Source organism: Pipistrellus kuhlii, unplaced genomic scaffold (genome assembly GCF_014108245.1).
Source record: "Pipistrellus kuhlii isolate mPipKuh1 unplaced genomic scaffold, mPipKuh1.p scaffold_m20_p_23, whole genome shotgun sequence".
NCBI lineage: Eukaryota > Metazoa > Chordata > Mammalia > Chiroptera > Vespertilionidae > Pipistrellus > Pipistrellus kuhlii.
In genome coordinates, this window is record NW_023425522.1 from 5,262,783 (window position 1) to 5,275,974 (window position 13,192).

Sequence of the window (13,192 nt, forward strand, 5' to 3'; positions counted from 1 at the left end):
GAACCTATAGCATGTTGGTCAGAAGCACAGGCTTTTGACCAACACCTAAAGTGGGAATGGGGTCTGGCCAGTGTGGCTCAGTGATTGAAAAATCTATATATGAAACAGGAGGTTGTGGTTGGATTCCTAGTCAGGGCACATGCACAGGTAGGTTGTGGGCTCTATCGCCAGTAGGGGGTGTGCAGGAGGCAGCTCATCAGTGATTCTCATCAATGATATTTCTATATCTCTCCCTCTCCCTTCCTCTCTAAAAGCAATAAAAATATTATACATTAATGTATATATGTGTGTGTATATCTTATCTAATAAGAGTAATATGCAAATTGACCATACCTCCATCACACCCACAAGCCACGCCTACCAGCCAATCAGCGTGAATATGCAATTAACCCCAACCAAGATGGCTACAGCCACAGAGAGCAGGATAGAAGGGTCAAAAACTAGCACTGTGAAGGATTAAACAATTTTTTAAGAGCATCTTTTATTCTAATGAGTTAGAAGGCTTGGGTTTCTCTGGCAATGGAAGAAGCCAAGCTTTCTGCCAGCCCTAGCCAGTCTAGGCCTCCATTCAAGGCTACAAAGTTTCAATTATAGAAGGTAAACAAATCCAAACAGAAATGGCGGCAGCCATGGAGCAAGCAGAAGGCTTGGCTCCACTCCAAGCTAAAGTTTCAATTGTAGAAGGTAAATAAATTCCAGATACCAGGGCCTCTGCTTGAGTCGCCAGGGGGCGTGGTCAGCCTACATACTACCACAGGCCCCTCGCCCAGGCAGCCCCACACCCCAAGGGAACCCCCACCCTGAACCAGGACACTCTTCAGTGCAAACCGGTGGCCCCCACCTGTGCACCAGGCCTCTAACCTATCTAATAAAAGAGTAAAATGTAGATTGACCGTCACTCCAATACACAATATGGCTGCCCCCATGTGGTCAAAGATCCTGCCCCTATGTAGACACAAGATGGCCACCACAAGATGGCCAGCAGGAGAGGGCAGTTGGGAGGCACCAGGCCTGCAAAGGAGGGCAGTTGGGGGTGATCAACCCTGCAGGGGAGGGCAGTTAGGGGTGACCAGGCTGGCAGGGGAGCAGTTAAACATCAATCAGGCTGGCATGGGAGTGGTTAGGGGGTGATCAGGCTGGCAGGCAGAAGTGGTTAGGGACAATCAGGAAGGCAGGCAGGTGGGCACAGTTGGGAGCCAGCAGTCCTGGATTGTGAGAGGGATGTCTGACTGCCCATTTAGGCCTGATCCCAGTGGACATCCCTTGAGGGGTTCCAGATTGGGGAGGTTGCAGACTGGGCTGAGGGACACCACCACCACCCCCTTTATCCCCCAACCCTGTGCACGAACTTGTGTGTGTGTGTGTGTGTGTGTGTGTGTGTATAACTTGCTGCCTATTTAGAAATGGTTGGAAACCTCAACAAAAGCAAGGAAAACAGACATTCCTTTAAAAAGCAGAACTTTGCTGGACTATTAAAGAATAGGGAAATCTTTTAAATGTCTAAGTCTCAGATTCAAGAACATAGGTGATTTATTTTTTTTAAATATATATTTTATTGATTTTGTACAGAGAGGAAGGGAGAGAGATAGAGTTAGAAACATCGATGAGAGAGAGTCATCGATCAGCTGCCTCTTGCACACCCACCACTGGGGATGTGCCCGCAACCAAGGTACATGCCCTTGACCGGAATCGAACCCGGGACCTCTCAGTCCCCAAGCCGATGCTCTATCCATTGAGCCAAACCGGTTTCGGCAAGAACATAGGTGATTTAAAACAGCAGTCACCAACCTTTCGGACCTCATGAGCAGTGGTCCACAGACCTCCGGTTGGCAACCACTGATTTAAATTATCAAAAATAAATGCATTTTTAGCAGACAAGCAATTCAACATTATTTATCATTAATTTCTTCCAATAAACATTCCAGAATTAACAGTCAATCCCTCACCTATAAACATCCAGCTTAAGGAGATGATGCCAGTGAATCTCCAGGGGTGGGGCCACACAGACAGTCAGGTCATCCACACCTCTGTTGAGAACCACTTGTCCATGAATCTCTCCCTCAAGGGAATGTACCAAGCTGGCAGGTACACTGAGACAGAATGTGGGACTGAAGGAAATATTAAATACCTCTGAACTTGAAGTACCAAACAAAAGTTTTAAAATATTATCTCACCCAGCAGCATTACTCACTGTACTCAATAGACACACCCAAATTTCCATCTCAGACTAATGATAAACAAAAGGTCATATATACATACAATAAAGTATTATTCAGGTTTATAAAGAAAATTCTGACATATATTACAACATACATGGAGTATAAAAATATATTAAGTAAAGTAAGATACAAAATATTGTGTAATTCCACTTATAGGAGATACCCAAAGTAATCATATTCATAGAGTCAGAAAGAGAACGAGAACAGGGGCTGCCAGGGGCAGGAGCAGGGAAGAGGAATGAGGAGTTAGTGCTTAGAAATGAGAGATCTAAAGATAGATGGTAGTGAGGGATGCACAACAATGTGAACATGTGTAATACCACTGAGCAGTACACTTAGAAATGGTTCAGTTTATGTTATGTATACTTTGCCACAATATAAAAAAGTTTGGCCTGGCCAGTGTGGCTCAGTGGTTGAGCATTGACCCATGAACCAGAACTCACAGTTCAATTTCAGGTCAAGGCATATGCACAGGTTGCGGCCTTGATTCCTAGTATGGGGCATGCTGAAGGCAGCTGATCAATGATTCTCTCTCATCACTGTTTTCTATCTCTCTCTCCCTCTCCCTTCCTCTCTCTGAAATAAAAACATATTAAAAAAAAAAAAGTATGCAGCAGTAAATCTAATCCAGCTGAGGGGGGTGGGTATGGGGGGGAATCCCATAGTATTTAAATTTGGTGTTCTAAATTTTGGGGTAGTAATTTATACCTATAAATATTTCCTTTTTTAAAATATATATTTGGGAGAGACACCCAGAAACTTCAATGATGAGAGAGATCATTGATCAACCGCCTCCTGCCCACAACCCAAGCCTGCGCCCCTGTCTGGAATTGAACCTGGGACCCTTCAGTCCACAGGCCAACCCTCTATTCACTGAGCCAAACTAGAGCTATACCTATATTTATTCCATTACTGTCATTTTGTGAAAGTGCTCCACTATAGAAATTCCAAATTACTGAGACTGTCTCAACAATTTTCAGAGATAGAAAATAAAAAACAAAAAAACAGCACCTTTTAAGCTCAAGTATACTGGTGGCTTTCTCACTTAGGAATTAATCAGAGATGTCCTAGGCACATCTCTGGGGAATGAGAACACACAAGACTACAGAGCCCTCTCCCTCCTTACAAACACTTAGCCTATGAAGCTTAAGCATGAGATTTTACATGAAGTAGTACACACCTGGATCAATACCTCCTTCCTTTCCTTTCCTTACCCCTCCCATCCCCTCCTCTCCTCTCTCCTCTCTCTCTCTCATTGTATAAAATAATGAAAGTCATGCCCACCCAGCCATGGCTCAGTGGCTGAATGTTGACCTATGAACCAGGAGGTTGCAGTTCGATTCCATGTCTGGGCACATGCCTAGGTTGGAAACCCGATCCCCAGTGGGGGGTGTGCAGGAGGCAGCGATCAGTGGTTCTCTCTCAACATTGATGTTTCTATCTCTCCCTTTCGCTTCCTCTTCTTTGAAATCAATAAAAAGCATATATTTTTAAAAAATAAAATAAGAGTTAAGTGACTGGGATAGAAGCCAGGACTCCAAAATTAACTACTATAATTAATCCATGATAATAAAGTGCAAAAGATAAAACTCCCACAGTTTAATCAGTAGTAAGTGCCTAGATAATTTATAATTAGTGTTCTGGTTTTAAGATGAAGTTCTCCTGAGTAGGCGCATTATAGAATGAAGAATATAATGATTAACTGGGGGACTTTAAAACTTCCTAGATGTTCTGTGGCACAACTAAACCATTTTCTGCTCAAATGTAATAAAGATAAATGAGCTACTAGAGATCCTCTTGGTCTCAACAAACTTGGAACACATGGTTCCAAAATGTTTAGCTTAAGGCCCAAAATGTATCTGTATGCATAATTATTCATTTCCAATGTTAGCTTTTAAGCTAGTGTTCCTTCTTGAACCACTCCGATACGCTGTGAAGATAAAGGGACTGTGCTTTCAGAGTCACAATTGGACATGGTGCATTCTAAATGATGCAGTACACTGAGAGCATTCACGCCCTATTCGCGGTGACGAAGCACAGACTATAACGGAATACCTGCTACTGTTCGCGTCAAGTTTATATACAGAACATGATTTTAGAACAAGCCTGCCACATTTATAAAAATACCCCTGGGCTATTAAAAGACTTACATTGCCCAGATAACCCAATCCTGATGGAAATTTAAAAGGTAGCCACACATTTTTCCTTTAGTTTTTCCTTTATTCTTCAGTTTTACAGCTTAATCTTTTACTTAAAGAGCCCAGGAACATATGTTACATCTGGGTCAAGCATGTAAATTCGTTTATTTAAAAAAGACATGCTGCCCGCCCACTGCGAGTTTAACATGCTTGATCTAGGTAGTACAAGAGTCTCTATAAAACTCATGCTTTACATGTTGGAAGCATTTATAATAACTTTAACTAATGATAATTAAAAACAAAGACTTCCTGTTCAGATTCTCTCCTTAAAGGCAGTAATGAAAAACTGAGAGATTTAAACAAATTTTCTGAATGCCTGAAATCAGACAAAATGTCTACACAAAGCAAAACCGATTACTTCCATGAGAAGGGACTCAATAGCTTCAGAACTATCAGCCAGCTGCAGATAGGACCTTGTTCAGATCCCACTTCAAACTACTCAAAAATAAAGCTAAAGTAATATACTTATTTGATGGCATTCAAGATGTATTTATTTTTACCAGCTATATCAATGGATTATTGCCAAAACCAGTTTGGCTCAGGGGATAGAGTGTCAGCCTGGGACTGAAGGGTCCCACATTCGATTCTGGTCAAGGGCATGTACCTTGGTTGCGGGCACATCCACAGTGGGGGGTGTTCAGGAGGCAGTTGATCGATGTTTCTAACTCTCTCTCTCCCTTCCTTTCTGTAAAGAATCAATAAAATATATATATATTTTAAAAACAATACAATGGTATTGTTATTATGTTTTTTAAAAGGAGTCCCTGCCTTTTAGAAATACATCCTGAAATATTAATAGATGGAATTATATATCTGAAATGTGATTAAAACTAAGGGGCTGGGTGGGTAGGGAAAGGGGAATTGAGGAATAGATAAAAACAACATTAGTCACATTAGCTGCAGACACTGCTAATGCTGATTGATAAATACAGACAGATTTGCCTACCACTCTCTAGTTTTTTATGGATGTACTAGAAACTTTCCATATAAAAGGGTTTTTTTAAAAAAATAGTAGTGAAGAAAACCACTGCCCATAATACAAGATGGAAGGGAGCATACCGCAGAGATGAGAGATAAGCAATGGTCCCAACAGAATCTCAGAGGGGATCCACAGTTAGGAAGGTATGGAGACCTGAAGACAGATGAGTTCATTAAAAGTCCTTCTAAAAGAAAGGTCTAGTCAGTTCCTCCTTTCTTCTCTAACCTTTCCTCAAAATAACAACAATAAAAAAATAGCATGTCTAAAAAAAATTAAAAAAAAATTTTTTTTTAAATATATATATACACACACACATATATATATTATATGAAAAGAACTAGGCCTCCTAAGATGAATATTGGTCCCATTTATTACTCCAGCATCTAGAATATTCATGGCCTGACAGGCAGTTCTCAAACCATTCACAGAAAACTAAATAAAGTCAAGGTCACCAGTTGACCTTCAATAACCAGAATTTTCAATCAGCCTTCTAATTTCCTCATCCTCAACCATCTATGAACAATTGAGAATTATAAGACAGTAGTGGCAAAAACAAAACAAAAAAACCTAACACAAAGGAGAAAGACAAAGGTAAAAGAAAAACTGATCCTTTAGGAAATAAATTGCTTAGATGATAGAAGACTTTAAAATTCCAGATTTGACACCCATAAACCAAGAATAAAGCCACAATCAACTCATAGAAATTAAAATAAAATATTATATATTAGAGTCAGAATATAAAGGAATTCTCCAAGGTTATACAGCAAAAAACACAGATGGAAAATAGGAAAGAAAAGTCAAAGAACCAGGAAATTCAAGAGATCCAACATCCAAATAACACACACTTCAGGAAGAAATAATAGGGAATACATGAAGGAATCTATTTTTTTTTAAAGTAGCAGAAATTTTCTCAGAAACAGATACATGACTCTTCAAACTGAAACAGTTCTTCCAGTACAAAGAGGAAGATGATCCAAACCTAAGCATAGCCTCATTCTATATAACAAAGAAGTAATATGCAAATTAATCCTCACTCCATCACAAGATGGCTGTACCCACAGCAGAGGAGGGGTTCCCATAACGAGTGATCAGCAGGGACCTGAGACTACATGGCACAGGGCAGGGCAAGAGACCTGAGGCTGTGCCCTCCCACCTAGCGGGGCTTGACTAGGGGACCTCAGACTTCCCCCACCCAATGGGGCTTGATGGGGAACCTCAAAGAGAACCCTCTGCCCTGGTGCCAGGCTAGAGGACCTCAAGCTGCATCCTTCCCCCTGAACTAGGAGACCTGGGGTCACACCCCCTGCCCCAGTGCCAGGCCAGGGGACCTCACGCCGCACCTCCTGCCCTGGAACTGGCCTGGGGAACCTCAGGCCATGCACCCCACCCGGTGAGGCTTGATGGTTGACCTCAGGCCGAGTCCTCTGCCCCGGGCTGGGGAATCTCAGGCCGTGTCCCCCACCCTGGTGCCGGGCAGGAGATCTCAGGCCATGCCCCAGTGCAAAGAGACCTGAGGCTGCGCCCCCACTCGGCGCCAGGCTGGGGGACCTGAGGCTGCACCCTCGCCCGGCGGGGCTTGACGGGTGGGGCCGGCTGGGTCTGCGTCCCGAGTGATTTTGAGGTGCGCACAGGTGGATGGGGACTTGACTCTGGGTCCCACGGCACGCCCAGACAGGAGGAAGGTTTTCATATACATTTTACTAATTTTCTTTCATCTCTGACACTTTCATTACAGAGAAAGGGCAAATAGCAATATTAAAATATTTCCTCTAATTAATTCCCTTTTAAAGTGCACGAAGCCACTAGTATAATTATAGAATACCAAAAATAAAGAAAAAATGCTAAAAGTTTCCAATAGAAATAGAAATAGGTAATATATAAATAACATCTCTCCTACAATTACATAGATCTATACATAGTACGTACCCAAAACTTACCTTGTACTTACACTCACCAGAAAGCCATTCTCCCTTCTATATATTCTCTACTTGTCTTTCAAACTCCCATTCAAATCATGTTTCCTTAGTGAAACTTTTCACCAACTTGTTTATCTACTGTGACCTTAACCTTGCTGCCCTATTCATTCATTTGAAATTCAATCTGTATTACTATTTACTTCTGAATTGCTGAAGCCAAATATCATTTCTTAGAATTTTTTTAAAACTATCTGTTCACAGAAAATAAGAAGTCTTAATTTTTTAAAAATTTTTTCAGAAACCTGTAGCCAGGAGACCTGAAACTTCTTCTCAGAACAAAATCTTAACAATCCTAAGTTCATTAGATGCTTATAGTTCATCTTTTCCTAAATTCATGAAAAAGTATTGTGTGTGTGTGTGTGTGTGTGTGTGTGTGTGTATATATATATATATATATATATATGTGTGTGTGTGTGTGTGTGTGTGTGTGTGTGTGTGTGTATATATATATATATATATATATATATATATATATATATATATAAAAGCCCAGTGACCAGAACAGCGGAATGACAACCAGTGGCTATGACACCCACTGCGACAGTCCACAAACCTGATCCAGGCCCTGATCGCCCCACCCCACTTTGATCAGGGGCAGAGTCAGCCGGCCATTCACCTGTGGTCCCTTCCCCTGGCCAGCCCAGCCGGATGGGCCCCCATCAGGGCGGGCCAGCTGAACCCCACCTCTGCACGAATTCATGCATCAGGCCTCTAACCTATATAATAAAAGCCCAAGCGACCATTACGGCAGAATGACCATAATGACCAGTCGCCATGATGTGCACTGACCACCAGGGAGCAAGCACTCAACGCAGGAGCTGCCCCCTGGTGGTTAGTGTGCTCTCACAGGGGGAGTGCTGCTAAGCCAGAAGCCAGGTTCACGGCTGGTGAGCGCATTGGCACTGGCGGGAGCCTCTCCCGCCTCTGTGGCAGTGCTAAGCAGCAGCAAGAAGAGTGAGTAGCAAGCAGGCAGCAGGCATGCGGTAAGAAGCGGGGGGTCCCGGACTGCGAGAGGCACAGGCTGGACTGAGGGACAACTCTCCCACCCCAGTGCATGGATTTTGTGCACCAGGCCTTTAGGGTTTATATATGTAGATAAAGTTGAAGGAACTTTTAGGAGGAAACATATATAAATAGCACAGAGGTAATCCTTTTTGAAACCCCTACAAACTTTAAGTTATATTTCCTAATTGCAACTACTTACCCTAAACAGGGACCAATAGCAGTTTCAGTGCTGACAGCACACAATTCAGAGGAAGAACACAAAAGGATCCCTTTATGGAAAGGGTGGGAGGATAGAGGAGACATGCTACCCTGAGTAGTGATACAATTGCCTTGGACCAATATCTAAGAGACAGTTGCTATTCAGACCCAGATAATAAACCAGTGCAGTAAGAAAATTCAAACAAAGTCTGGGTCTAAAATTTTACATACCAAAAATCAAATTCTAAGAGATTCTACACAAACAGTAAAAGTGCCTATTACTTTGCCCTCTCAAACTTTTAGTATCTGCTGGGAAGAAATAAAGGATAAGAAATCTAGCTGATTATAGGATTACTAGTGGGCCAGTGCACGGGCGGGGTGGGAGGGGAGGGAGGGGATGGGGGGTGTCTCCCCTCAGCCTGGCCTGCATCCTCTCCAATTTGGGATCCCTCAGGGGGCGTCCCTCTAGCAATCTGGGACCACTGGATCCTAACCACTCACCTGCCTGCCTGATCATCCCTAACCACTCAGCCTGCCGGCCTACTTGCCCCCAAGTGTTCCCCCCCTCTCCCCTGCCTGCTGGCCTGATCACCCCCAACTGCCCTCCCCTCCTGGCCTGATTGTCCCTAACCGCCTCTGCCTCAGCCCCACCACCATGGCTTTGTCTGGAAGGACGTCCGAAAGATCTCCCAGTCTAATTAGCATTACCCTTTTATTAGTATAGATATATGATGATGTAGATTTAACAGCAACAGAAAACACCTGATTGACTCAAATTTTTCAAGAAAGCATTTTTCACCCCCTTTGTTGTTAATTTTAAAAAAAGAAAGATTTTTGTCCATGAATTCCCTATACATGAAGAAACTTCTGAGGGAAGAGAGTTCCAATATATGTGAATGTTTTTCCAGTTCTAACACAAATCAGGTTGTCTTTGTCTTTGTCCAAGGTGTCTTAAAAAAAAAGGATGAAGAAATATCTCTTAAGTTTGGCGATTATTGCATTGTCTTTCTTCCTTAAGACTTCAAATATTGTTCATCTAGCAACCAAGGTTAATACACTATGTTCAAGAACCAGCTTTCACTAACATTTCTAGGAAAGGAGGAAGGAGATTCTTTTAAGCGTGTTTCCTTACACTGAGCTCTGACTAATCAAGCAGTACTAAGAGTTTCCTTCCTCAATGCTCTAGCCCCCACTTGTCAGGCTGAGCTCTGACAAGAATTTCCATTTTGCACATCAGTCTAAATTGACAGACACTATTCCCACTCAAATAAACTGTTAATCCAATTTTCATTTAAAATATTTTTCATTCCCTTTAAAGTTATAGGTGAAAGCATAAGAGCAGATACACAGGCAAACATTATTCCCTTCTAGACTGCTGTTTTAAAAATAAAATATTTTCAGCATTCCTATTGCAATATACCCTTTCTTCTATCAATTTGTTAGTGCTTGTAAATACAATGCCTACCTAACATTAAAAGACAAGAAAATAGCAATAAATGTGCATCTGTAGGGAGAAAAATATACTTATAGTCTAATAAGATATGAATACAAATTATTGAGAAATTATTAAAAACTATAAAATAATTTATTCTGACAGGTGTGTTTTTAACCATATCTTTCACCACTTGCTTTATAATTCTCAATACCAAAACTGGGTGAAAATTATTTTTATGGACGTAAATATAAATGTAAAGCCACTACTTGTGTGCATGACAGATTTTCTGGAGTAAAGACATTATTAATACATCACTTCAACTCAATCAAAGGTTTCTGTAAAGTATTATTCTGAATGTATTGTTTTAAATGAACAGATGTTCCTATTTTATTGGAAAATATTCAAGGAACAAATTTTAAAATAATCACTGACACTTGTACACAGTGTTTCGATTTACTGTGACACAGAAATCTCACAGAAAGCCAGTTTATTAGGAATAGAAATCTATTTTGTCACCTATTCAGTGGAGATGATTAATGCAGATCTACGGGGGAAATTACGTTTCCTAAATATCACTTACAATTTAAATGGAAATCCAGAAAAAAAAAGGTATAAACAATATTCTCAGTTCAATGAGAAACTAAAAAGATATAAATATATCCAAATCTTTATTTTTCCTTTCAAGTAAACTTTAAAAAGGAAAATTGTGTTTACCCACTCAAACTACAGCACCAATAGCTTTCTATTGAAGTTCAAATAGTAATATTTCTAATGGCCCATAAAAATATGGAAATACCAATCCCTCAACTAGAAATAATCCATAAAATGCAGTAACTTTTAAAACCTTTGCTTGAGTTGAGTCTTTTATTTATTACAGAAATACTCACATGTGTGGGTTTTGAACTCCTGTAGGATTGGGATTCAGAGTAAACCTTGCTGTAGATTTGAAAGGTGGATTTGCAAAATTCAACTTCAGTGCTTTGCGTTTACCTAAGAAATAACAAATAAAAAGTAAAAGTTTCAAGTACTATAAAACAGGTACTATTTTGAGGGCACAAGAAATTCATATCAAAAGGCAGAAAAATTTGCTTTAACATATAGTTAACATAATGTTCTAAAATGCAACCATGATTTCCAGAATTAAGGAAAAGTAAATAAAAATTATCTAAAAGTTGTTACTATCCATAAATCACTCAATATACCGTATTTTTCGGACCATAAGACGCATTTTTTCCCCAGAAGTGGGGGGAAAAAGTCCCTGCATCTTATGGTCCAAATATAGCCTACACATATACTTTTAAAAAAATGTTTTTTTACTTGCCCGGCTCTGTGTGGTCTCTGTGTGCTTGCCCGGCTCTAAAATGGTTCTAAATGCTGCTGTTTACTTTACAGGGTTGATTACATGTGTTTATGACTGTGATGTTGGGTTTTAATGCACATAAAATATTTTAGGACACTATTTGTTTCAGAATCTTTTTTTCTTCATTTCCCTTCTCTAAAAACTGGTGCGTCTTATGGTCCGGAGCGTCTTATGGTCCGAAAAATACGGTACTCCAATAAAACTGAAAACAATGCTCAGTGCATCCTTTATATTGTTCAGAAATACTAACAATTTTGCAAATGAAAATACCAACATGAAAATCATTTACCTTAGCATTGACACTGAAAAATGCTAAACCTTTCCAGTGTTATACTTTAATGCCTTGGTTTAATAAAAATCATTTTCTCTCAAATATACTATAAACAACTGAGAATAGAATCTGAAGCATTCACAACCACAATGGGCTAAAAATATCAAAGTAGGGTCAACTACAAATTAATAATAAAAGTATGCCAAACAATAATATATTTGGAGCAAATTCTTTGGGACGAAGGAAGGTATCAATGTTTTATATCAAACACACAAAATTGTCCATTATAAAAAGCCAGAAATATCAGAAAAGATAAAACAAAAAAAGTATATAAAATATAATATATACATCTATAAAAGTTTTAAATATTTATATACACTTAAAAGTCCAATTACCCCAAACTAATCATTGTCTGTTACCAACTACTTTCTATACATAGACATATTTTTTTCTCTACAATTAAAATCAGACCATAATACAGTTTTGTAGCATGCTTCACCCACTGACCATGTTTCTTTCTATTTCAATAAATCTTATAAACCATTTCTTTAGGATTCTAGTATATGGAAACTGTAACTAAGTTGGGATTTTAAGCATCTGTAAGCCCATCTAGGTTTCATTACATTTTAAGGATACTTGTCCAGCATTCACTCTTCACAGTTTATTATACAAATATCTCCCTACTCAAACTTCCCTGCAATCCAAATACTTTCCCACCTCCATGGATTCAAAAGATGAATGAGAGAGCTCAACCTGTTCAGCCCGGTACTTCTATGGGATTTGGAAGTGTAAGTGTGGACAAGACCGCAGAATGCACAGACTCCTGGCACGGTTCCGGGTCAGCTCTCAGGGCTGGGCCTTCTACAAGACGTGAATTCCGAAGACCAGACACATCATTTTCAGAGATAAGCACAGTATGGCATAAATATTCCATATAATTTGCTTTTCAGTTACCAAATATCTACTTAAAACTATTTTTATTTGGCTAGCAGGGTAAGGACATTCAAACTTTACCTGCTAAAGGTACTCTATGAAAAATGGCAGACCTGGCTACATTAAAAAGCAAATTCTGTATATTACCAAAAAAAACTTAAAAGAATTAAAATGAAGCCCTAGCTGGTTTGGCTCAGTGGATAGAATAGACTGAAGGGTCCTGGGTTCTATTCCAGTCAAGAATATATGCCTGGGTTGTGGGCTCAGGCCCCATTGTGTGTGTGTGGGGGGGGCGGGGGGGGGGAGAAGAGGGGGGAGGCAGCCGTTAATGATTTTCTCTTATCATTGATATTTCTATCTCTCTCCCCCTCTCCCTTTTTCCCTGAAATCAACAAAAATATATATTTTTTTAAATTAAAATGAATACTTGGGAAAATCCTTGTAAAACAAAATCAGAAACTGTAAATATACAAAAACATCACACATATCAATAAAAAATTTAAAAATTGGCAAGGGCATAAACAGTAAAGAAAAATTATGAAAGAATTATCAAAGGCACTCACTAACACCAAAAACAGTTACAATTTTTATTCATGTGAAATTGGCAAAGTTTAAAGG

At 39.9% G+C, this 13,192-nt stretch overlaps 1 protein-coding gene across 12 annotated transcripts in view; it reads right to left on the minus strand.

The window, feature by feature from the left end:
* MAP2K4 (mitogen-activated protein kinase kinase 4) overlaps positions 1 to 13,192 on the minus strand; it is a 99,695-nt gene that overhangs the window by 51,517 nt on the left and 34,986 nt on the right. For all 12 annotated transcript variants that reach the window (XR_004990386.2, XM_036451833.2, XM_036451832.2 and 9 more), the window contains one exon: positions 10,898 to 11,000. Coding sequence is in view for 11 of the 12 variants with exons in the window: in XM_036451833.2 (XP_036307726.1) it covers positions 10,898 to 11,000 (103 nt within the window). In the remaining variant the exon portion in view is untranslated. The remainder of the gene's footprint in view (positions 1 to 10,897; positions 11,001 to 13,192) is intronic.